Source organism: Hippocampus zosterae, chromosome 20 (assembly GCF_025434085.1).
Source record: "Hippocampus zosterae strain Florida chromosome 20, ASM2543408v3, whole genome shotgun sequence".
NCBI lineage: Eukaryota > Metazoa > Chordata > Actinopteri > Syngnathiformes > Syngnathidae > Hippocampus > Hippocampus zosterae.
Window position 1 is genome coordinate 7,977,907 of NC_067470.1, and position 23,900 is coordinate 8,001,806.

At 46.5% G+C, this 23,900-nt stretch overlaps 4 protein-coding genes across 5 annotated transcripts in view; 2 read left to right on the forward strand and 2 right to left on the reverse strand.

Moving 5' to 3' along the window:
- Positions 1–434: 434 nt before the first annotated feature.
- klhl15 (kelch-like family member 15) lies at positions 435–8,041 on the reverse strand. 2 transcript variants are annotated; one of them, XM_052053837.1, is made up of 11 exons: positions 7,802–8,041; positions 7,093–7,151; positions 6,889–6,998; positions 6,655–6,793; positions 6,361–6,549; positions 6,032–6,256; positions 5,574–5,735; positions 5,147–5,356; positions 4,881–5,071; positions 2,866–3,650; positions 435–1,409 (listed from the first exon to the last, which is right to left on the reverse strand). In XM_052053837.1, exons 3-10 carry the CDS (start codon positions 6,906–6,908, stop codon positions 2,867–2,869), a joined length of 1,920 nt encoding a protein of 639 aa, XP_051909797.1. In that variant the 5' UTR covers positions 6,909–6,998; positions 7,093–7,151; positions 7,802–8,041; the 3' UTR covers positions 435–1,409; position 2,866. The 2 variants fall into 2 exon arrangements, with proteins under 2 accessions (XP_051909797.1, XP_051909796.1); XM_052053836.1 differs by lacking the exon at positions 435–1,409 and having other exon boundaries at positions 2,152–3,650; positions 7,802–8,039.
- Positions 8,042–8,599: 558 nt separating this feature from the next.
- On the forward strand, positions 8,600–12,325 carry eif2s3 (eukaryotic translation initiation factor 2, subunit 3 gamma). The gene is made up of 12 exons (XM_052053862.1): positions 8,600–8,732; positions 9,051–9,114; positions 9,198–9,325; positions 9,391–9,512; positions 9,807–9,901; positions 9,974–10,132; positions 10,269–10,403; positions 11,020–11,114; positions 11,185–11,329; positions 11,433–11,602; positions 11,719–11,891; positions 12,071–12,325. The coding sequence occupies exons 1-12, from the start codon at positions 8,664–8,666 to the stop codon at positions 12,132–12,134; spliced, it is 1,419 nt and encodes a 472-aa protein (XP_051909822.1). The 5' UTR covers positions 8,600–8,663; the 3' UTR covers positions 12,135–12,325.
- A 463-nt stretch (positions 12,326–12,788) lies between these two features.
- si:ch73-173p19.1 (uncharacterized) lies at positions 12,789–20,140 on the reverse strand. Its single transcript, XM_052053825.1, has 16 exons — positions 19,845–20,140; positions 19,110–19,216; positions 18,866–19,008; positions 18,543–18,700; positions 18,036–18,206; positions 17,519–17,957; positions 16,948–17,115; positions 16,260–16,580; positions 15,891–16,133; positions 15,614–15,712; positions 15,328–15,521; positions 14,969–15,143; positions 14,737–14,893; positions 14,418–14,571; positions 14,112–14,223; positions 12,789–14,035 (listed from the first exon to the last, which is right to left on the reverse strand). The coding sequence occupies exons 1-16, from the start codon at positions 19,863–19,865 to the stop codon at positions 13,857–13,859; spliced, it is 2,841 nt and encodes a 946-aa protein (XP_051909785.1). The 5' UTR covers positions 19,866–20,140; the 3' UTR covers positions 12,789–13,856.
- Positions 20,141–21,308: 1,168 nt separating this feature from the next.
- The window catches only part of slc4a2b (solute carrier family 4 member 2b), a 33,460-nt gene continuing 30,868 nt past the window's right edge, over positions 21,309–23,900 (forward strand). Inside the window, exon 1 of the mRNA XM_052053811.1 lies at positions 21,309–21,352. The gene's annotated coding sequence lies outside the window, so the exon portion shown is untranslated. The remainder of the gene's footprint in view (positions 21,353–23,900) is intronic.

A 23,900-nucleotide genomic window follows, 5' to 3' on the forward strand; every position in this document is an offset into this window, starting at 1 on the left:
CAGCAATTAACTAAGTAATCAGCAACCAATCAATTAAATTAACGACTATTTAAATATCCATCCATCCATTTTCCGAACCGCTTGATCCTCACTAGGGTCGCGGGGGTTGCTGGAGACTATCCCAGTTGTCTTCGGGCAGTAGGCGGGGGACAGCCTGAATCAGTTGCCAGCCAATCGCATTGCACACAGAGACGAACAACCATCCACGCTCACATTCACACCTAGGTACAATTTAGAGCGTCCAATCAGCCTGCCATGCATGTTTTTGGAATGTGGGAGGAAACCGGAGCACCCGGAGAAAACCCACGCAGACCCAGGGAGAACTTGCAAACTCCACACAGGGAGGCCGGTCGAACCCGACACCTCTGCACTGAGAAGCCGACGTGCTAACCACTGGGCTACCAGGCCGCCCACTATTTAAATAATAATTTAAAAATTAAAAGTTTAACTTGTAATTATCACAGAGGAATTGTGGCCCCTCAACAGTAAGCATTCTCAATTTCCTGTAGTCCTTCACGAAAAGTGCCCCTTTATCATGTTGAATCAAAATCAGACATTTGTCAACATCCGCTTTTACTTTGGAAAGCAAGGATCACATTTTTCACTATTCTGTGGACCAAACCCGTAACTAAGTCACAATTGGTTTGTTTTCATTTTCTGCAATTTGTAATGTCAGATTTTTAACTAAAGTGAAGAAAATTTGAATGATTAAAAAAAGAATCTGATTAATTAATTACAGATCATTGAAAAAAAAGAATAGATCAATCGATAAAATAAATTGTGTGTGTGTGTTTATAAATACACAGTATACACACTGTATAAATACTTTAGAAATACTGTATGTAGATGTTTTTTTTATCTTCTAATTTTGTTTGCCTACTGACAGACTAAAGGATGCTGCGACCTGGCAAGCTCATCACTTTTCATCACGTTTCTTCTTTGACAGCAACACCGGAGGAAGTCGATGCGCACACACACACACACATATCCCCTTGCAAACATTCATCAATCAGTTTGACACTTCTGTAGCCATTTAAAAAAAACAACAAATAAGCATGTGACAAGAACAAAACAAAAAACAATCCCCAAAAAAAGTGCATAGTCAAAAATAACAGTAGTGACAAGATGACTCGGGTGAAATGATGTGGAACCAATAACCTGAACCAAGTGAGGGCTGCCCTCATCCGAAAATAAGAGATTGAGATCGTGTGGAATGTGTCGATTTGTAAAATTCCGAATGTGAAAATTGCTTGAGCACACGAGTCCAACGATAGACACGGTGGCACCTGCGATAGTGGCGTGATGCTGGCGTGACAAAGAGGCCTGTACAGTAACATGTAACATGCGGGTTACAGGGACGTTTGCCATGATGGCAACCCAGACTGACAACAACACAAGCAGTTTGGAAGCTGTAAAAAAAAATGTAAGTTGGTAGCGTTGACAACAGAAGAAAAAAAATAAAGAAGGAAAAAAAAGGACGACAAGCAGGAGGAGGCATCTTGGTAACTACGTTTTTCAGTCTTGCTCAGTCCCTTCCACCCCCTTTAAAAAAAAGATGTCTTCATAATAAATAATGCAACACATTACTGCATAGCTTGCGAAATAAATAACATTAAAACACAGCATCAGTATGTGCTGAGCCCTTTGCGCAAAAAACAAACAAACACACAAAACCGAACTGGATTGGTTGCTTCGACGCGACCAATCCAAACGCTGACTGCTGATTGGCTGACAAGTCTACAACTGGAGCAACAGAAACTTGCGGTGAGCGGAAAGGCAAGACATGTCGCGACCCGAAAGAGACATGTGAGTGGAAGGGGGGGTGGGGGGGGGGCGCACTGGAAGCCCAAAGCACATTTGGATTTTTATTAAACGTGACTTCAACTTCACTAAATGCGCATATTGTGTGTGTGTGTGTGTGTGTGTGTGGCGCTAATAGTGCACAGGAGGAGAGTATAAAAGTAGCTGCACTAGTTCAAACCTCATTCAGTGTGTCAGGTTATTGACTATATTGATCCTATGTTACGCTTCGACAAGAATATGACGGATTACATTTCACTCACTCACATCTGTTGAGCTTCCAGTGCGTTGAACAGGAAAGCGAGCAGAGGCCAAATAGGTACAATCCAAACCATTCTTTTCTTTTCCCCTCTCTCTCTCTCGTTCTGACATTTTCTAGGAAAACAAAGTGTGAAAGTGTTTGGAACCCCAACACAGTGTGCTCAGCTGTCCATATACTAGTAGACACTTCGCCCCCTCGTGAGGAAGACGATTCAGCACACGGGGCGGAATGGCTGCGTCTCATTTGTGATGTTTCTTCCCTTCCACTATGATAGCATGACCAAGCAGAACAAGCGCATGCTCCCAGCGAGCGAAACCACACAAGCTGACACAACTAGTGCACAGTTTTGCTTCACTAGTAACATGTCGTCGTCCTCTTGGGATGCCACAGATGTCAAAAGAGCATCGATGACTCTCAAGGAGGGGAATAAATGCGCAAAACAGATTCATGGAAAAGCGCTCGGAGCATTGATTCGAACGGCAGCAAGAATCGGCCAGCCGATTGATTAATCGGGTCGTTCTAGTAGTGCCCGAATTGTCTTACTGGTGAGGTGAAAAGAGCGCACGAGTAGACGGACGGTCCTTATGGAATCAATATTTCAAGCGACTTTCATATCATGTGTCACACAAACAGAGTGGAAGGCAGTTGTGGGGGGTGGGGGGTGGGGGGGGGGGGGAACAGAACAAATGAGACTCGTTTTAGGATATGGACAATTAAGCACACGAGTAGGATACGGAATAAATGCTCCCCTGGCATGTTTTTTTAAAAAAAAAGGGAAAAAGTGTGTCCAGTGCGTAGCAGACCTCAGCTGCAGCGTCTGACGTGCTCCAGCACGTACTCCGGGAAATGCAAGGTGCACACCTGCAGGCCGTCCAGTTTGCAAGGCATCCGGGGGTACTCGTCCTCCTTCCACTTGTTGTCGTCGGGGTCAAAGGTGAGGATGGAGTCACTGTAGTGTCCGTTGTAACACAGGCCGCCCAGCACCATGATCTGGCGCTCCAGCACGGCCACCCCGTGGCCGCTGCGGCCGATGGGCATGGACGCCAGGATGGTCCACTCGTCGGCGTCCGGGTCATAGACCTCGGTGGACGGGCAGCCCTGCGACTCGAAGGAGGCGCGCAGGATGACGCACACGCCGCCAAACACGTACAGCTTGCCGTTGTGGGAGATCATCTTGTGAAAGCAGCGGGCGTAGTTCATTTTGGATTTGTTCTCCCAGCAGCTGGCGTGGGAGCCGGGCAGCGGCGCGCCGCGGCCCCCGCGCGTCCGGAAGGGGTCCGGCCCGGCCGAGCCCCCTCCCGCCGCCGCTCCTCCTCCCGCCGCCGCCGCCGCCACTGCCGATTCCCGCCCCGGATCAAAGACGCACACCTGCTTGGAGGTGGACGAGGACGTGATGCCGCCCGTGATGTAGAGCTTCCCACCCAGGACGGTCCCCTCGTGTCCGTACTTGTTGACGGGGTACGGGTCCACGAACTCCCAGCGGTCCTCGGTGATGTCGTAGCGCTCCGTGGAGTAGAAGGTTTCGTCTCGCGTGCGGCCTGCCACGGCGTAGATGAACTTTCCGATGACTCCGACTGCGAACTCCGACCTGCGAATCGCCAACGGGAAGACCGGAAAGAATCATTACAAATACAGCGGCAATTTGGGCTGAACCGCCATTTTTTTAAACCCCCTGAATATTGTAATTGCGATTATTTTATTCACGGTCCTATTCCCAACGGAAACAATAAACTACCAGTAATCTCTATTTCAATAAACAATTTCTGATGTCACATTCAATGTATGTTTTGGTCTTCTAGGTTAGGCTTAGGTTGAAATACAAGCAACCCCCCCACCCCCCAAAAAAACAACGAATGAGTATGAAGAAGTTAACTCATTCAATCCCAGCCATTTTCACTGGAGCAACCCCCCCAATCCCAGCATTTTACTGGATTTTGACTGATCTTGCAAGGCCCACAGAATATTCAGTTCTAATACTATATCAACACGGAGCCTACCAAAATAAAGGTGGGACTTTTTTCGAAAAAAAAAAATCGATTTGCCATTTCCATTCTTCAGCAATCGGCATTACAAAAATGACTACGTTTCATGAAAATGACGATTCCTGGGCAAAAAAACGGAGAAAAAGAGCTTTTTGTAAAAGCATGGATTTCAAGCATGTGAGACACCACTGCCACCTACTGGTCGCTTTTTTACATGATTTACAATGCAAACGGATTATTCTCATTCACAGATTGCATCAGACCCCCCCTCCTCTCTATGACGAAAAAAAAAAAAAGACTTAGACGTAAACGTACGTCCATGGTATGCGGGGGCTAATTTTAAAAAGACGTACAAGTACATCTTGAATGAAAGAGTTAATTTACAAAACACTTTGACTTGCGGTCTTATAAGCGTACACTACCGCAACTTTGCAAAACTAACCAAACAACTAACTAAACCAAAGAAGCGCGGTGTGAACGTAAGACACGACGCCCCAAATCATATTACAATAATAATAAAATCAAAGCTGTGACTGGAATCACGTCAACTTTTCATGTTCCAGGAAACTATATGCAAATATGTGGACTGGCTGCACTTCTTAAGCACTGAACGTCAATAAAATTGGTTTAGTTGCAGAGAAATTGATTTTTTGTGTGTGTGTGTGTGTACCTTTGTGGGGGATGCTTTTTATTGCCTACAATTTTTTTTTTATTAGCGCTCAAATTTCATTAGCTTTCCCTGACAACTCTCACGTGGCAATGCGAGCCCGAGCGGACTTTGTTGTTAGTTCCTGTCGACGGCAGACGCATTTGAGACAACAAGTGCGAGCTCTGACCTGGGCACCGACATGTCCGCCATGCGAAGCCACGAGTTCTGTCGGGGGTCATAGCGGTAGACCTTGGACGACGCGTGAAACTCGCCGTCCGGGCCCAGCTCCTCCCCTCCCAGCAAGAAGGCAAAGTTATTGACGATGGCCAGGCAGTCGGGTCTCAGCGGCACCTGGGGGCCCTCCAGCTCCCACCACACCTGCGGGACCGAGCGGGTTACTGCATCGAGGTCGCCGTAACCGACTAGACAGCGTGGGCGACGGCGTGGGGGCACCTTGGGGCGCTGCAGCAGGAGGATCTTGCTGTTCACCATGCTGTGACCGATCATGCCCCGGAAAACGGCCGTCTGCGGACGCTGCGAGCGGATGCGGTTGGCGCGCGTCTCGGCGAGAGGCTGCTGATTGACGTCGTGGAAGTAGCTCAGGGCCTGCTCCACCTCCTGGCGCAGTTGCCGGGAGTAGCGGTAGAACTCTGACGTCTTCACCTGTTCACAGGAATTGCAAGGAACTCATTCAGTACCAGCCATTTCTGGACCAAGTCTGAAAAGACGTTTAAAACGTCTTTGGGAGTGAATGAGTTCAATTCATTTTTCAAAATTGTCCACTCCTCCCATAAAGTGTGTTTGTAGAGAGCATAAAAAACAAACATATCAAAGTCAGTATCATAGTTGCTGAATAAAATGAAGTCACCTCCAGCCTCACCTTCTCAAAGATGTTTGCCGGCGTCATGAGGCAGAAGCGGACCGACTGAACTATGGTGTCCGTGTGTCTCCAGCGTCGCCGGTCGTGTCGCAGCCACGACTGGACCGCCTCGTACAGTTCGATTTCCGGGTAGCGGCTCAGAGCGTCGCTGTTCAGGTACGCCTGGGCGGGGGGGCAAATGGAAAAAGAGATCTCGCTGAATTAGCGCTTACGACTGCGACTTCGAATCTAACGTGTTACTACATGTGTGAATGTAATAGGCTGATGCGCGTCATTCTTTGAAGACTGAATGTGCGACTTTGTTACGTATACATTCGCTTCGTTAAATTTTAAAATCAAGTCATGTGGAATGTACTTCAATTCTTTTTTTCAAGTGCATTAAAGGCAATTCAGTGCACTCATGGGATATGTAAAATATCGCTCGCTGAAAATCTATTTAGTGCCGTCGTGGTCGAAACCTGCAGTTTCTCCAGGCTGAGGTAGGACAGAAAGTCGGCTCGGCTCATGAGCGGGACAAAGTTATCCAGGAGGAAGTTGTCCAGCTGCTCCTGGACACCCTCCACACCCACGCTGAAGTCCTCCAGGAGCCGCATGACTTCAGCGCAGTTCTCCAGGCAGATCTTGGCCAGCAGGAAGGAGCAGCAGAACTCCACCGCCTCCGTCAGCTGCACGTACATCGCCGCCTGCAGCCGGATGCGTGCAAAACGTCATGTTCGAGGAGCGTCTCTTCATGAAAAGGCACACATTATAGAATCCCACGAAAAAAAAAAAAATGCGCATGCGACACCTGTAGGATCTCCTGCACGGTGGGCATGCTGAGCTCCAGTGAGCCGTAGTACATGAAGCGAAGGATGTGCCCGAAGCCCGCCGCCGTCAGCCCCTTCAGGTGGATCTTGTCCTGGTCCCGCTCCCGCATGTCCGCTGTGAACATGACCCGGAAGTAGTCGCTCTGGGTGGCCAACAGCGCCTTGTGGGCCTAAAGGAGACATTGAGGTAAACCCCTTGTCTTGCGATGGCATCAACAATTAAATCGACACGAAAACCCGATCAGGTTGATAAGCACAACTTTAGCGTCACACACCTGGAACTGATGCTCGTCGATCATCAGCGTGACATCCAGCAGCAGACGCTCCTCGTACAGCGCCCGGAAGCCCGATGACACGCTCCCATCATGCACCTGGGATAGATACATCTCCACATCCGCCTCCGACATAACACACCTAATGACAGCGGGGAAATATACATTAAAATACTCTTGAGTAAGTTAAATTGTTGCAGAAAATGGAGGGATGGAAGGATTTCTTTCCATACTCACCTCTGATTGGCCACGGGCATGTCAGAGATGAGTTGTCGCAGCCAATCAGAGGACGGTGCCCCAGTGTGTCTAGCTGGTGCTAATAAAGACCCTAAGTCAGCCTCAATCACCTGGGTGACAATGTAACAGCACAAGAGAGAAAGCTCAAGATGTTTTCAAAGTTTGTAGATGAGGAAGGTGGCGGCTGACGGGTTTTGCACTCACAGCCTCCGATGTTTGGGATCAAAGCGGCCGCTGGCATTTCCCGGGTTTGTGTTTCCAGCCTTGTTGGAAAGACATTAAACACGTGAGTCAAGTGACCATGCAATGATGCCCATTTCATTTTTATGAACTGCATAAATAACGTTCTGCATTTATTTTCTTTTTTTTTCTAAGAGCGCTGCATGCACCCTAATGTGAACCCATCTGACTCAACCTGCAAGTATGCAAAATGGAAAAAAAATACTGCTCCAGTGATTACGAAATGTAATTTCTTCAGAAATTGAACGGGGAATGTGAGACTTTGAAGAATTGTTGATGGACGTGGTAAAATCTCCGTTTTAAAATGTTAGTCCGTTTTAAAATGTGGGGAATGTAATAACCAAGACGTCCCGAATCAGCATTTTGAAGTCGTTACATTGAAATTGAGATTTAAATACTGGAATATTATCCATCTAGCGTAGAGTTAAACCTCCAGAGTTGCAATGTTTCGACATTGTGCCCAAACAAAGGCGACGTTGACAGCACCGCCGTTGTGATTTCAAAGCTGGCCAGTTCGCCCCATGCTAAAATGAACCACTGCGGCGTCTAACGAACGCTACTTAACGTCTTCAACTTTCGTGACGATGTTTGCTGGTGTCGGGTGTACCGGCGCTCTGAATGGGCTGGACCGGGAGGAACAACTTTAGCTTAGCGGGTAAAGGAAGCGTCTCACCTCGGCGCTGAGAATCCACACGAGCCGTCTTTCTTTGGACATGGAGCGATACCATTAGTTCCGGGATGAGAGAAGACGACTGCAGCTACCTGCCGCCATGGTGTCAGCCCTCAGCCAGAGCCCCAGAGCCCCGGTTCGGCTCAACAGCAGACAGCTAGCAAACCAAATCGATCCTTGGGCTTTGTGGACGCCATCTTCTAGCTTTGCGTCACGTCCCGTTTGAGCGGAAATGGGTCGGGGAAAGTTCGCAAAACAAAAGTACATTTTAAAAAAGAAAATTTTCATTTGAGTTATTTGTTTGAAAATTGTAACACAGGTCAAAAGCTAAACAAATGTTTCATATTTCATTCTTTCATCATCCAGAGGTACATCCGCATCGCAACATAAAGTTAAATTCCCCTGACTACAAATGATATAACAGGACTACAGGACACTCGTTGATTACGTCATTAATCCACGACGGACCTAACACGCGAGGAACGCATCGTACTACTCTGCTCACCGGCGACAAGAAAAAAATGTCGATATTGTTTTAATGGTTCAGGGCGACTCAGTTATTACACAGATATAAAGAGTTTTGACTGGTTGTTTCGTGGACTCACCCTTTTATTTAAGTTAATTGATCTTAACTGCAAGTTGCATCAGCCATTGTGAAAGGACCCCGTTGCGTTTTTGTTAAGGCGAAGTCACTTTGATTATTATTATTAGTTAGCACAAAACATACAATAATACTTCCGTATTCGAAAACAATCCAAAGTAGGATAGATAACACATTATAACAGGGGGAATGAATTTATTTGAATGATTCCTTGCAGGCATTTTCTTCGGTTACCTCCTGCCTCCCCCTCCTTTTTCATTCAAGATGGCGGGTGACGAGTCGGGTACAACGCTGGGTCAGCCTCATTTGGCCAAACAAGACCTCAATACTCTGGTAATTGCACATCGAATACTGTTGACACCTTCTCGAGTTCGTGTCCAAGACCTTAGACGGTTTTTTCAAAGATTAGGCGCAATCCAAGTCTTGTTTGTTGCCCGCTACGCTACTGCTTTTGCCTCTGGCACCACCCGGCACACGACGGCAGGCTAGTCGATGTTAGCTGCTGGGTTCCAAACAAAGATTGAACTAGATGTTAACGTCACTTGATTTTGTCCTTCGTTTATAACTAATGTGACTGCACTGATAAGATGATAAATAAACAAACAGTATATGCGTCTGTTTTGAACTGTTATGTGCATTTGACGACTGCAGGATGTATCCAAGCTGACGACACTTTCCCCCGAGATCATCAGCAGACAGGCCACCATCAACATTGGTAAAGCCGTCCGATGAACGGCGGTGAAATATGCGTAGCGCTATTGAACGCGACGAACCAAGTTCTCTTGTTTTGATTCCCAGGCACCATCGGCCATGTGGCGCACGGAAAGTCCACAGTGGTGAAGGCCATCTCGGGCGTTCACACCGTCCGCTTCAAAAACGAGCTGGAGAGGAACATCACAATCAAGCTCGGCTATGCTAACGCGAAGGTATGTTCGGCGCCGAGATGCGGCGCCGAACGCTGATGCTAACTTCCACCATGTTGTTGCGTTAGATCTACATGCTGGATGACCCCAGTTGCCCTCGGCCCGAGTGCTACCGCTCATGCGGGAGCAGTACCCCCGATGAGTTCCCCACAGACATCCCCGGCACCAAAGGCGAATTTAAACTTGTCAGGTGAGTCGGACTTGGCTGCAGGAAGTTTTCTTCTGACCACTCGGAGGATGGAAAAATGTTGTCATTGATTAGGATGAGATTGGTTAAAGAAACAGTCCCGTTGCCAAAATAATTTTACTTGCATGGGTCAGCACTGCTGCTTGGGCAAATTAGGTTGGCATGGCAACACAGAGGCTGAAATCTCATTGAAAAAAAAAAGAAGGAAATAAATTACTACAATCTCATGGAATACGTATCAGAACTTGAGTTGTTAAATGTAGCTCAGTGGATATGACAGTAATCGGTCTCTCGTAGACACGTGTCCTTCGTGGACTGTCCCGGTCATGACATTTTGATGGCGACCATGTTGAACGGCGCCGCTGTCATGGACGCCGCCCTCCTCCTCATTGGTGAGTCGTCTCGCCCGGGCTGCACCTCAACGCCGGCGGTGTGATTCGCGACTAACGTTTCGGTCCTTCCAGCGGGCAACGAGTCTTGTCCTCAGCCGCAGACGTCAGAGCATCTGGCCGCCATCGAAATCATGAAGCTGAAGCACATCCTCATCCTGCAGAACAAGATCGACCTAGTGAAGGAGAGTCAGGCCAAAGAGCAGTATGAGCAGATACTGACGTTCGTGCAGGGTGAGAGCCAGCGCCGACGCAAATCCAACATCAGGCATCCCTCCCAAAAAAGCTTCAAGCTGTTCAGTCCCACTCATAGCCCAAAGTTTATTGATAAGAATGTACACAACGACGACGCGACTCTTCCGATTGGCAGGCACGGTGGCCGAGGGCGCGCCCATCATTCCCATCTCTGCTCAGCTCAAGTACAACATCGAGGTGGTGTGCGAGTACATCGTCAAGAAGATCCCCGTCCCTGTGCGAGATTTCTCCTCAGAGCCCAGACTCATTGGTAAAAAGGCGTGGATGGGTTGGATGATTCATCAATTCGATTAATTTGTGTGAATTATTTCGCAGCCCGCACAGTCCGGCGCGTCCTCCTGTGCACCGCTTACAGTATATTAATAACATGGCTGTGAAAAGGTTTACAAAAGCATAAACACTGTAGACAACGTAGCCGTCACGTTGCTATGTTTAGTGACTTTCCTGACATCTGTCGTAATTGCTTTTCAAAAGTGACTAGCAACTTGATTTCCCGCTAAGAATTTCTTTGTCGTCTTAGTTTTTTTACATTAAAATAAAAAAGTAATTCGTGATTTCCAGCCTCCCCCCCCCCACAAAAAAAACAAGAAAAAATATTTTCTTAAGACACTCGCATGCATGGGTTCTTTATCATCTGCAAAAAAAAAAACCATTAGAAATGTGACAAGTGGCTCTCATCTAACTGAACTTTATAGTACACCTTTGTGGCACACACAAGAATGAGCACCACATTGTGCAACGAAAGAGAAAATGTGACCAAAACAAATTGTATTCATCTAATTATTAAATGTTTCCCGATAAGCGATAATATAAATATTAGTTTTACTTTAACCCTCGGTGCCTCATTGATTGTTCTCCTCTCATAGTCATCAGATCATTTGACGTCAACAAACCTGGCTGTGAAGTGGATGACCTGAAAGGCGGCGTGGCGGGCGGGAGTATCCTCAAGGGCGTCCTCAAGGTGAGACACTCCTGAGGAGAATGAAAAAAAGTCTCTCGTGATGAGAGTGTTAACAGTCCTCGCCGTCTAGGTGGGCCAGGAGATCGAGGTGCGGCCGGGCATCGTGTCCAAGGACCACGAAGGGAAGCTGATGTGCAAGCCCATCTTCTCCAAGATTGTTTCGCTGTTCGCCGAACACAACGACCTTCAGTACGCCGCGCCGGGAGGCCTCATCGGTACGTACGTCTGTCCATATTCATGGGTCGGTGTCGATGATGAAGGCAACTGTTTGCCAATGTATGTATCTGTCCGGTTCTCATGAACTCTTAATGGGTACAGGCGTGGGCACCAAGATTGACCCGACACTTTGCCGAGCTGACCGCATGGTGGGTCAGGTGCTGGGCGCCGTCGGGGAGCTACCGGAGATCTTCACTGAGCTGGAGATCTCATACTTCCTGCTCAGGAGGCTGCTGGGCGTGCGCACGGAGGGAGACAAGAAGGCCGCCAAGGTGAGTGCTGCGGTCGCAAGACGTCAGCGCGAGGTCACGTCAATCGTTTGCATGTCAATGGCGTCCTGGGTTATTAGCATGACGCTAAAGCGGACTTTCCAAAAACGCCCTCGCAGGTCCAGAAGCTGTCGAAGAACGAAGTGCTTATGGTGAACATCGGCTCGCTGTCCACAGGCGGCCGCGTTAGCGCTGTCAAAGCCGATCTGGCTAAGATCGTCCTCACCAACCCCGTATGCACCGAAGTAGGAGAGAAGATCGCCCTGAGTCGACGTGTGGAGAAACATTGGCGGTGAGGAATTTAAGCCACCCCGTTTATTCCATGTACTAAGATAATTCAGTACACGAGTAGCCCGACTACTCCAGTAGTCAGGCAAAAAATGTGCGCTACTAGGACTTAAAATGACTTCCATGCACGTCCTGTTTGTCCTCCCGTTACCTGATTGTCTCATCTCCTTTTCCACCTCGCAGTCTCATTGGCTGGGGACAGATCAGGAGGGGCGTGACCATCACACCCACAGTGGATGATGACTGAGAGGAGAAGGCGGGCCATTACCGTCGCAAAGTTGTCATCAAATACCGCAAATGTTTTCCTCTTCCCGCCAAGAGGGACAGCTGGGAATGACGCCAACACACTTGGGACTAGCGTGAACATCTGCCGCTGACTGCGCTTCAATGCAGCGCCCGTTTCCTTTCTCTTATCCAATAAACGACGTTTGGAATTAAGTAACTTTTTGTTGCATCTCATTGAAGAAGGCAAACGGCACACAAGTCTGCGTCAGTGGCTTCATATAATACAAATTGAAACTATAGGTTGAATTTTACATATCAGACCAGCTGTTCACATTTGTAATAATAAATCCTGATTGAAAACAATATTGCAGGCATATTCTTTATCCTTTACAAAAAATGATTATTACAGCATCTAATTGAATCACAGTCGTAGCGGCATAATTGGATTATACTGCCCCACCCCCAGTGGCCAGGACAGACACCAGAATTTGCAGCATTAAATCGTTTATGTATTATTGTACTGTTTCTCATAATTACAATATTGTTCTGTGCTAGTTTTCCTGACTAAAAACACACTTACCCCATATTTATAAAAATTGACTTTTAGTGGGAAGAGAAACTGACCCACAATCTGAATCAAGAGAACATAGTGGGAAAATGGCACTCAAGCGTTGATATATTTTTTTTTAATTGAATAAAGTATGAAGAAAACTGGCTGTCAAAGCAAAAGTGACCATTCGAAACTAAATCACGCTACTCTGTCCGTTTAGGTCAACCAAAATCAAGGAATTAGGAAGAACACAAAATGTATAGTTGTGTTTTAGACTAAACCACGCAAAACAAAAAACATGTAGCCACAATGTTGAATTTAAGTTTCTCATGCTGCATGGGATCGATCATGCTGTGCATGTTCTGTGCTTCTACAAGGTAGAGCAGCAGCATTTTTGTTCACTACAGATGGCCGTTGGTTTGCTGCGGTTGTATAAAGTTTTCATACAACTGCTTACACCTTTAAACCGGGGTGTTCAACATGGTTGGGGTCAAACTGACCCGGGAACATATTTACTGCTCCTGAAAAATTAACAAAACAGTAGTGTCAAATACTATTGCACTTTCTGAATTCACCCACGCCATGTTTAACCCCCAGACATGGTGACATTTGGAGCTGAGAACATTATTGCTCCCGCTGAATAAAAAAATAACGTGCCAAAAAATATTCAGAAATAATTGAGATTTTCAAATGGGTCAATTTGGCCCGAACTATGTTTGACACACCAGTTATGGTAAAATTGCCCTGTATTGAAAATTGACGATACTGTACTCCAAAATACGTTTGGATCTCAGAAGCAGGCTTTTGAATCCTATGGTTATGGTTAAACGGAACCGCATTTGAAAGCCCGATAGTAAAATACAGAAAAACAAATATTATTACTGCTCATTTAAGCTACATTTTCAAATGGGTCAATTAGATTATGATTGGTATGTTAAAACATGCTCTGGGTCAATTTGACCCAGGGCGTGATTACCACACCAGTTATGCTCGACTAGGAACATAAAGGTCAGAAAAAGGTCATGAACCAACAATGCCTTATCCTGATTCTAAGCCGTCTTGTACATCAACGAGTCTTGTGTTTTAACATTTTCAAGCATGACTGATGGACAGATCAACGGCGTAACAGTGCAAACGTGGAGGTGGAGTCTTTTCTTTTTTAAACAGGGTGGGGGCGGGGAGTGTTTTTCATCGCTACAACAGCGCTTCCCCGTCGTCGTCGGAGACGTCGTCAATGGGCACAGCACGTGTGTTGCTGGCGCGGATGCTGCTAATGTGAGCGCAGGCCAGCAGGCCGGCGACGCCCGCCCGGCTCACGCCGGTGCCGTCGAGGTTCACCTGAGTCAGACGCATGCGCGCCAGAAACTTCACACCTAAATTGGGGTTGGGTGGGGAGGAAAATATGATATAACATATATGGTGTTTTGGAAAGTGTGTGGATGGGCTTACTCTTATCTGTGATTCTGGTGCGGCTGAGATTACACTTGACCAGCTGAGGGCAGTGGATAAGACCTCGCCGCACGACATTGTCGCCCACATGAGTGCTGGCCAAGCCCAACACCTGCAAAACAACAACAGTCAACAACAATAAGACAAGAAAATAATTTAAACTCATTCAGTACCAGCCAATTCTGGACCAAGTCTGAAAAGACGTTTAAAAACGTCTTTGGGAGTGAATGAGTTAATACTTTTTTTTTTTTAATGGAAACTTTTTTTTTAAAATAAAATGGAAGGACTAAAGAATGCAAGGAGGACCTGGAGGTGCGGCAGGCAGGTAATGAGCGCCGCCGCTCCTCGGCTGCTGACCGCCGTTCGGTCCAAGCACAGTTCCTGCAGCTCCAGCAGGGGGCGCAAGGAGGTGAGCCCGGTGTCTGTCACTTGAGTGTTGCTCAGAGACAACTTCTTTAACCTTTCGAGGACACGATGGAACAAAAAGGGGAAACGGTGGCAAATAAAAGGACATGATGAAAGTGATGGACATTATGGGATGCCATGGGATGAAATAGAACACAATGGGGCATGATGAGACACAATGGGAACATTACGTGACTATATAGTGGACATATGCGTGTACCTGGTCATAGTACACAGGTGCTGAACTCCCTGGTCTGTGACTTGCGTATAATCCGTCAGGTCGAGCTCCGTCAGTAGCCACAGCTGCGAAAGGAACACCAGTCCGCTATCCGTGACTGAGTGACGTCCCGGGAGTATCAGGTGAGTCAAAGGCAGACCTGCGGAGAAGCCAAAATGCGTTCGGCGATGCGACGCTACATCATTTAGGCCGGAAAACGGTCGCTGTCGCTAACCCGAGACGACGTGCAGGGCGCGGTCGCCGTCCGACACGCGTATCCCCGCGAGGCTGAGGGACGAGAGGGACGGGTGGGCGCCCAGCTGCGCCAGCGAGGCCTCGGTCACGTTCGTGCCGTCCAGGTTGAGTGTCTGCAGGCCCGGCAACTCGGACAGTGCGGACACATCAGACACCTGGACGCAGGATGACATCACAACAGTGAAGGAAGAGACTCAAACAAACATGGCGGCATCGGTGATTTTTAGGTTTCTTGGGTTTATATCAACCCAACATCAATTAAACTTTTCATTAGCATTTTGCGTTGTGTATTAGCATTAAGCTAGTAATAATTCCACCCAAATTTGTAAATGGGTCGACCTTGGTCTGCTTGATGTTGAGCATCCGCAGCTGTGGCACGCCTGCGGGCAGCGCGGCCAGCGTGGCCTCGCCAATCGCCGTCTGGTTGAGGCTGAGCTGCGAGAGGCACGGCGGCGCCGAGCGCAGGTACAGTGTCACTCCCGCATCCGTCACTTTGGTCTGGTCCAGTGAGAGGAAGGACAGGTTTTTGAGAACTGGAAAGAAAAACAGATTATGCATCCTATCCGGGGGGCATTACGTAACCTATTAATCCCATCTGGGGTGCGTGACGGAAGACGTTTGTAACCTGTGATGTACTGCAGACAAGAGTCGGTCAGTTTGCTGCAGGAGGCCAAGTTGAGGTACTGCAGTTTAACCAGACTGGAGAGAATTGACAGGCCGGAATCTTGATGAAAATTGAAATATGGAAAGTTAATTCAGTCTCTCGAAGAAATCCATTTAACTCATTCAGTACCAGCCGATTCTAGACCAAGTCTGAAAAGACGTTTAAAAACGTCTTTGGGAGTGAATGAGTTAAATGACATCAAATGAACTTTGAAGCGACGCGGAGTTTCTTTTTGTACCTGTGATGAGCGGCGAGTTGACCAGGCTGAGGTGCTTGAGCGCGGTAAAGGCACGCAGCTGGCGCAGAAGCTCGTTGGTGGAGTACGGGTAGCAGTTGAGGACAAACTTCTGCAGCGGGCAGCCGAAGAACAGCTCCAGGTTGCGTGGGCGCAGCAGACGCTCCTGGGCCATGTGGCTCAGCAGAAGCTCCGCCAGCTCGGGAGTCAGGCTGGCCAGACTGCTGCTGTACTGCATGCTGGGAGCTGAAGTGCGCGCGAACACACACACACAGATACAGACACACCATGTAAGTCTAGATAGGGACATATGTACTATGACTATGTAAGTCTTATCAATCAACAATATGTTGAGCGTGCCAAGGCGCTTACCCGTCATCAGGTGAACGGTAGCGCGAGTGGCCAAGGCGCAGAGCGAGGAGACGCTGGGGATCTTGAAAGACCTCTTGGCGGGAAGAGGCTGTCCCTGAGCGGCGTGCCCGGCGTCTTGGCGCCTCGCCACCCGCAGCAGACGCTCCACGGCGGCCTGACCGGCGGCTCCGTGCGCCCCTCGCCCTTCGGCGTCATCTGGCTCGTGCGCCGGTTCGTCTGCCGGGGCCTCCCTGAGTCGATTGCCCTGCTCGGGCCAGCGATGCCTGGACACGAAACCGCCGCGGTTCCTGTTCTCCAGGAGGAATGGCAGCTGCGGCATACCTGCCGAAACACACGCGCATGCACACCTCAAATGATTCTGACGCTTTTCGACCTCTGAGTATCTACCTGTGGAATCATTTGAACAAGCAGGACCCAAGTGGAAAGCATGGGGGGAAAAAAATGCAAGCGAGGTTTGCGCAGCCCTGCCCACTTAAACATTAGCAGTTTCGTCGCTAATAGCTAGCCGGCAGCCACCGGATGAAAGCTGCAATCAATCAATGGTGTTCCATTTACAAGTAACAATGATGCTAACGCCATATGTAGGATCAGAACTTCAAAAATGATGTAAAATAATATATAAAAACATACCACACACACGTGTGTGTGTGTGTGTGTGTGTTACTCCACTGTGAAATGTGTGCAGTACCGTTCGGGAAATGTGGAGCTACTCCCTCTTCTCCTCCTCCTCCTCCTTCTTCTTCTTCTTCATCATCCTCCTCTTCCTCCTCCTCCTGCTCCTCCTCCTCTTCTGCCTGGTCGAGTTGGACGTCAGCGGCTTCCTCGAGATTGCCAGCAACCAACTTTTGGCCTCGCCCTGGGTAATAAAAATAAAAATGGTCATGGCGTTAATGTTAGGACGCATTTTCGTACACGCAAATAATACTTACGATAATCAATATTTTATTGCAGATTTACGTGGGTTGGAGAAAGGAGGAATTTATTTGATGTGTGGCCTTTAACTTGTTCACTCCCAAAGACGTTTTTAAACGTCTTTTCAGACTTGGTCCGGAATTGGCTGGTATTGAATGAGTTAATTTCGGATAACTGCTAACTGTTTTCAAGGGAGGTTCAAGACCGATGAAAGATTCCTCCGGTGGCGGGGGCACATTTGTTTCAAGAAGATGACTAATTGAGGTAGGATAACAAAAGTAGCACAAGCTAACATGCTCATGAATCTTATCCAAAATTCCAACTAGGGGTCAAAGGTCAATACTTGCCCCAAAAGTGAGAGGGCCCATGCAGAGGAGCATTTCCAGCGATACCCGCGAGACTGGCAGCCTCTTCCCACACATGATTGGGAAGCAGAGAGGGTATGCCAAGGTCCGGCCTTCCCGCCCTCTCCTGGACGGCGGGGGCCTGAGGAGCGGGACACACCTGCCGGTCGCACTCAACCGGGGGAGGCTGGGCAGGACCGGCCGGATCCTGGGGGGTTTCCGGGGGGGTTGTCTGAATACAAAGGGCGGCGTTGGGCGTGAGGCCGAGGGAGCGCAGCGAGCAGGATAGCTCGGCCTCCCCAAAGCGTTTGCGTGGGAATCCCTGGAGGAGAGAGAAGGCGGGGAGGGAGGGGTGACATCCGGTGATGTGCTGCACGACGCTGCGCAGCGGCGCGTCAGCCGGGAAGCGTTCGCGCATGGACTCACCGGACGGCAGCCGGATCTGCAGCGAGGCCACAGACGACACAATATAAAGCGGGCATCCCAAATCAAAACGACTGCGGCGCCTTTACAACCTCACCATGAGGATACAGTTGTTATCCGCGTTACTCTGAACCTTCCCTCCCTGAGCGTGCCCTTGATTGCCATTGGACGGCAATGCCGCCCCCACCGCAGCGCCTGACTGGCTGCTTTTCTTCTCCTGTAAGCTTCTCCGATCATCGGCGATGCGCTTGAGCACCAACTCTCTCTCCTGGAATGAAGATGATTATTCCTCAATGAATAAAACAACTGCTTTGAAAAGGGCCAATATTGACCAATGAAAACCTTAAACAAGTTTGAGATTTTTGGAAATTGATATCTCAATTTATAAGTAAAAAAAAAATAATGAGGAGGAAAAAAAATTACATGTTCTTAAATATTCCCATTTTTTGCTTCTTTCTTAGATTAACAAAGACTGATTAATAGAGTTGCAAAATTTTCAATAAAGGTTTATGCATGTTGCTATCTTGCACATAATTAAATGTAAATTTCTTTCTGGATGCACTGTATGCTCGTCCGAGATGACGAAGCCACGCCCCTTCTTTACCTGTTTCTTTTGCCGGCGCTCCGCCCGCGCCTCCTTAGCCACGCGTTGCCTTTGCTGCTCCTCAAAGTCACTTTTGTCCTGTTTGATGCGAGACTCGACGGGGTGCAGCTCTCGGGATGGGGGCGACGACTTCTCCGGCCTCAGCACTAACGAGCCGACTGCGATGACAACATGAAAATGAATAATGACAGGTAAGGATCTGTTAATTATGGAAAAGTGTTGTTGTTGTTGTTTTTTTTAAACAAGTAGTTTGTTTTCAGCCTCTCCCCACCATCAAATGTGGAATGAAATAATGTGTTCGTGCATGTAGTTAGACGTCATACTTGGACAGTCAGCAGCAGGTGCGTACGATTCGGATGCGCTTGCTGATTCTTTAGGGGGGTTAAAAGCCGCAAACGCAGTTTCGGCAGGCCCCGTCTGCTGCTTGAGCAAACTGTGTCGTGGATGCTGATGACCCTGCAGGAGCCTTTGGAGTGAGGGGGAAACAACCATCTCACATTTAAAAAAAAAGAGGTAGCCATTTTGAAAACTGAGAGAACAGTTTATATTTTATGTCGATGCACTCACCACTCAGCCGCGTCCATCACGGAAAAATGGCCGGCCTGCACGGCCGCCTGGATCTGCTCCTGCGTGAAGCCCATTTCACCAAGAGTATGGAATAGCTCCCCAATTGTCTACAATACAGTCACAAAGGAGACGAATGAATGAGAATGACAAGCTTCTCAAATTTGGAGGCAGCCACCGCTGACAGTGTATTCACTGCAATTATGGTTTTTCGGCGTGTCACTGTTGTCTGAAACAGCTGGAAGTCACTCCTAAAACTGTCAAATAAAGACAAGCCCAAGAATCTCGGGGCTTTCATATCTAATACAAATGCGTTAGACAATTTTGAGTACATCTATTTTAGAATAAACCCCTTCGTCAGTCAACCCCTTTTAAGCCGGGTGGCCAGACTTGGGAGGTACTGATTCTCATTCCGACCGTTTCACAGGCGAAATGTAAAATTGGCCTTGATATCAATTATGTCATGCATCCATGTAACCTGCTTTAATCTGCTACTCTTAATTTCATTGACAGTGTTTTAATAATCTCACGTATTAAGATAAATTAACCTTTAAATTGGAAGAATTCAAATTAAAATCACAGGATCACAGCTAAATGTGATCCATTTGTGACGCCTGCCTGTCACAGGCTTAGCATAACAACTATCTTAGCCGCCGAGGCTAACTAGCAAGCTCTGCCCGCAGCGCAGCGCGTCGCGACGTGACTTTAACAACACTCGACGAGCCCTTTAAAGCTTACCGAGGAGCCCGAAGAAGTCATGTCCGCCTTTGGGTGTGCAATTAAAACACTGAAGTGGTTTTAAACAGCAACTTTGTTGGACTTCCTGCATCGGCTGTTCGCTAGTTTAATACGCAGCCAGCTATGCTAGGATGCACGAGACAAGCGTCCTGCCCCCTTTTGATTGACAGCAGGACAACAAAAACAAACCAGCCAGAAGATTCCTCACTGTACACGCACGCACTTGTTCTTTTGTCAGCAATAACCGCATTAGTGGCTTCGATGGGCAAAAGCGGCTTTATGACGTATTGGTGCACTCGTTTTGATCGAGTCATTAAGGACAGCACTTTGTATGCAGCGATGGCTGTTTGAAAGTGCTCTATAAATACTGTTGACTTGACAGGTTTTGCAGGAGCAATCAGTTCGGAAACAGGATGTACCCTGCGTTTTTTTTAACCAAAAATCCCCTCGTCTCAAATGGAGAGACTAAATAAGTGATACAACTAGTTCTTTTAGTCACTCGAGTGGAACACAAAAGAATCACTGCCCCGTTTTCTTGAACTTTTTTGTACTATTTTCCCATGTCTAGGCAACTGTCCAGAATGTTACAGTGATGTGCAATAACATTTTATTCATGAAGACTTCGAACTGCTGTACTATGCTGCCATATTTTAATGCTGGTCATTATGGTGGTACTTGGAGTGCTCAGTAGTTTCTTCACTTGTTATTTTGGTGTAAACGTTTTGATAATGCTGCTCTAAATTGTCCATAGGTGTGAATATGAGTGACCACTCAGCTTTGGAGATCAGCTCCAGTTGTCTGTGACCCCGATAAGGACAACGACAACTAAATAAAATGGTGGGATGTATGGGTATTGGAAAGTAAAATATGAAATTAGATGTACAATATGTTGATGAACATCATGTGGTTGAACTTATTCCAATAACTACATCTAATATGTATGACGAATTATTATTTTGAATGGCATAACATCCCCAAAACTGTACTTGAGTTCATGTTTCTTCAAGGATGGATCACCACCACACACCTTCTTGAATCCACATCCATTCATCCCTTGGTGAAATTTGATAAGGATTTCTATTTCGTCGTGGCATCATCATCCTAACGGAACGGGCCCCGCCCCCCCGCAGCCTCTCGCCGGAGTCATAAAGTTGCATGTACGCATGCGCAAGAAATGTACAGGCTGGAGACGCCGGTAATAATTTGCCTGAAGTCATCCAAGTGCAACCGGAATGAGCAATATTAATTTCAAAATAAAATAAACTGTTAGAAAACAGTGTTTGTATAATTCTCTAGTGTTGTTTGTGTGTATTACTTGTTAATTTGTATGTTTATATTTGTGTGTAATATCAATATTTACGTCATTTTAAAAAGTAAAAATTCTAATACACTCGACTTTTGGCTTTGAGTTTTTTTAACAACTGACCGGAAGTATCTTACATTTTATACCGCTTTTCTGACACCGGTTGAGAGCAAGTCATTCAGCCAGCCCGAGACAAGAGTTTGAGGTGAGTACAACCTGGTATCGCCGTGGAAATAAGTCACAATTTCTGTGTCATTTCAGCTTTATCAAACACATTTAAAATGACTTTCGGAAGGGGTTAAGTCGAACATCGTGGTTTTCTTTGGGTGGGAGTTTTTGACAGCACAGTACTTCAGTTTATGTTTCTTCGAGGATGGAATCATCAGCAAACACATCCATTGCGACTGGAACGGCGTTGACAATTGACTGCCACGCGAACACACACTGAACACGTTCGTGATTTAGACATGTATTCGCTTTTGTTTCTCGGTTTATTATTAACAAAAGTCCAAGCAAATATTTTCCGACTTGGAATTCTCTTGTGGTTTGGTACAGGTGGATTTTTGCTTTAATAAACAACAAGATCGAAGTGTGGGTGAAGAGTGACGTAGCTGTCTACGAAGCTAGCGGGATTGCTAATGAATGTTATTGCTTTATGTTAGCATCAATTTATTGATTAATAATACCAATGGGGATTTTTAATTTTACATTCCAGTGATTAAAGAATGTGAGGAGATGAAACCAAGAGCAAAGGGGACGAGTGTACTCTTTTATTTATCGTTTAATAGTGCTTAAACTAAAAGTTCCCTACAATATTAGAATGTATTATTTCATGAGTTGATGGCTTGTGTCAGAAACTGCCATCCCAAAACACATAAATATAATTTTAAGTACATCTTACATTATACCATATATTTTTAAAAATATCTTCTGAATTTGACACACCACAAGAAAACTGTTGTTGACAACTGTGCCAAATTTAAATGATTTGAACAATTACTAAAACGAGACTCACAAAAATCACAATAAATCATGCGATTGTCTCTGCTCTCAATTGCTTTGGGTGTGGCCTCTGATTGTGTTGAAACCACGCCTCACTCAATTGTCAGTCAAATACCTCCCTCAAATGGATCTTTCCGATTTTGAATTAAAAATCTGAATTCTGATTAGAATTCATTTTATCCCCCTTAATAAAAAGAACAGTAAAATGACATTATTCAAAACCCATTGAGAGTGGTCTTAACCTCTAATGCACTTTAGTAACGCATTTCAAATGTTCAACAATAAAATCAACAGAATGTTCCCTTCGGGGTTAATATGTAACAACAAAAGTGTCACTGAACATAAAATGTGCTGCTTCCAAGCAAAATTAACCTTCGTCTCTGAAAATGTCAACAAAGTTCTGCACAGACTGTATATAAAGTAGGTACATGACGGGTAGGTTGCTTTGTTTTAATGAACACATTTTTAGCAAGAGGCTGCTAATGAAGCCAGGAAAGTGCTTTTTTTAAAAATCAATATGTCCCCCACACTCTCCAAAATGATTAATAGATTAAATAGATTAATTTTATTTTACATTAAAAATGTGTGTAAAATAAGTGCCTTGTCTCAATAAATGTTTTGAAACATTGTTTTTCATGGGTGTAGTTGCACAAGCCTCTTTTTTCATAGAGATGCCTTACGATGTTGTTCCATGTCGGATTCTACCTCCGATGGGGGAGAAAATGGCCAACCTGCTGTTCCAAGTCAGTGTCGATTACAGATCAGGGTGCTGGTGGTTGCAGCCTATGGCGAGGGGACAACAGGACGTAGTTGCATGCCTTATTATCAGGATGGCAGGGTTAGGAAGGATTGTGTCTTGCTGACTCATCTTTTTGTAAGTCGTCTATCGAGTGGAAGATTAAGTCAAAGTGGAATTAATCAATGCATGTTTTTTTTTTTGACAACGGCATCATCCCACGATGGAATCTCAAGGCGTTTGTTAGCTAGCTCGCTTTCCACTTCTCCTATTCCACATTTTCGATTGTCGGACGATCCCGAACGCATCGTCCTATAGTGCTAATAATTTGCAATTCTTTTTTTTTTTTCCCTCGTCTGTCAAAGCACTCCGTGTGAACTGATTTGTTACAAGCGAAAGCGTCCCCGCATTCCCGATGGGGAATGGCTTGATCATGCAGAAAATGAGACGGGAGGGGTGGGGTGGGGGGTGGGAGGGAGCGGAGTTAAAAACAAAAGTTTGATAATGCAGACTTTCTGTTTGTTTTACCTCCCCTCTTAGCCCAAAAGGATTTGGTGTGTAAAGCCTTCAAGAAAATAAACTCGGATTTAGTGGATGGATATTTTCGAGGGAATTATTTTCTGATATTGACTGCAATCCTTTTATCATGTCACGTGAACACCCTCAAACGCTTCCGTACCGGAGGATTCTCTTTTCTTAATTTGACCGTGGGATGAGATTGTCGTCATTTTGCTTACCGTGAGCCGTCCGGCTTGTGTTTTCTCACGAGTGCAAATGCAGTTATTACAGCGTCTCAGTAACGGCGCTCTGTGAGACAGTTTTTTTGCTGCCGGTGGAGTGCAAAAAAGGTCAAAAGCAAATCTCAAAGCAGGTACGAATAACACATTTGTAAGAAGTTGTGCTTTTTTTCTAATCGTAAATGACTTCCAAGTTTAATATCCGCACTAGAGGAACAGTTTGCTTGAGTGGCGTGAAAGATTCCGCCGCTCTCTTTGTCCTAGTTTGTTTGGGCATA

What these genes read in the sequence shown, in the direction of transcription:
- eif2s3 (XM_052053862.1), top strand. Translation starts at nt 8,664, where the DNA reads ATGGCGGGTGACGAGTCGGGTACAACGCTGGGTCAGCCTCATTTGGCC. An exon ending in ACAGGCCACCATCAACATTG is followed by an intron (nt 9,115 to 9,197) that starts GTAAAGCCGTCC and finishes TTTGATTCCCAG; the next exon opens with GCACCATCGGCCATGTGGCG. An exon ending in TCCTCAAGGGCGTCCTCAAG is followed by an intron (nt 11,115 to 11,184) that starts GTGAGACACTCC and finishes CTCGCCGTCTAG; the next exon opens with GTGGGCCAGGAGATCGAGGT.
- si:ch73-173p19.1 (XM_052053825.1), bottom strand. Translation starts at nt 19,865, where the DNA reads ATGACTTCTTCGGGCTCCTCG. An exon ending in TGACTTCTTCGGGCTCCTCG is followed by an intron (nt 19,217 to 19,844) that starts GTAAGCTTTAAA and finishes ACTGTATTGTAG; the next exon opens with ACAATTGGGGAGCTATTCCA. An exon ending in ACCTGCTGCTGACTGTCCAA is followed by an intron (nt 18,701 to 18,865) that starts GTATGACGTCTA and finishes TTGTCATCGCAG; the next exon opens with TCGGCTCGTTAGTGCTGAGG.
- klhl15 (XM_052053837.1), bottom strand. Translation starts at nt 6,908, where the DNA reads ATGCCCGTGGCCAATCAGAG. An exon ending in CCGTGCAGGAGATCCTACAG is followed by an intron (nt 6,257 to 6,360) that starts GTGTCGCATGCG and finishes ATCCGGCTGCAG; the next exon opens with GCGGCGATGTACGTGCAGCT. An exon ending in GCGGACATGTCGGTGCCCAG is followed by an intron (nt 3,651 to 4,880) that starts GTCAGAGCTCGC and finishes GGCGATTCGCAG; the next exon opens with GTCGGAGTTCGCAGTCGGAG.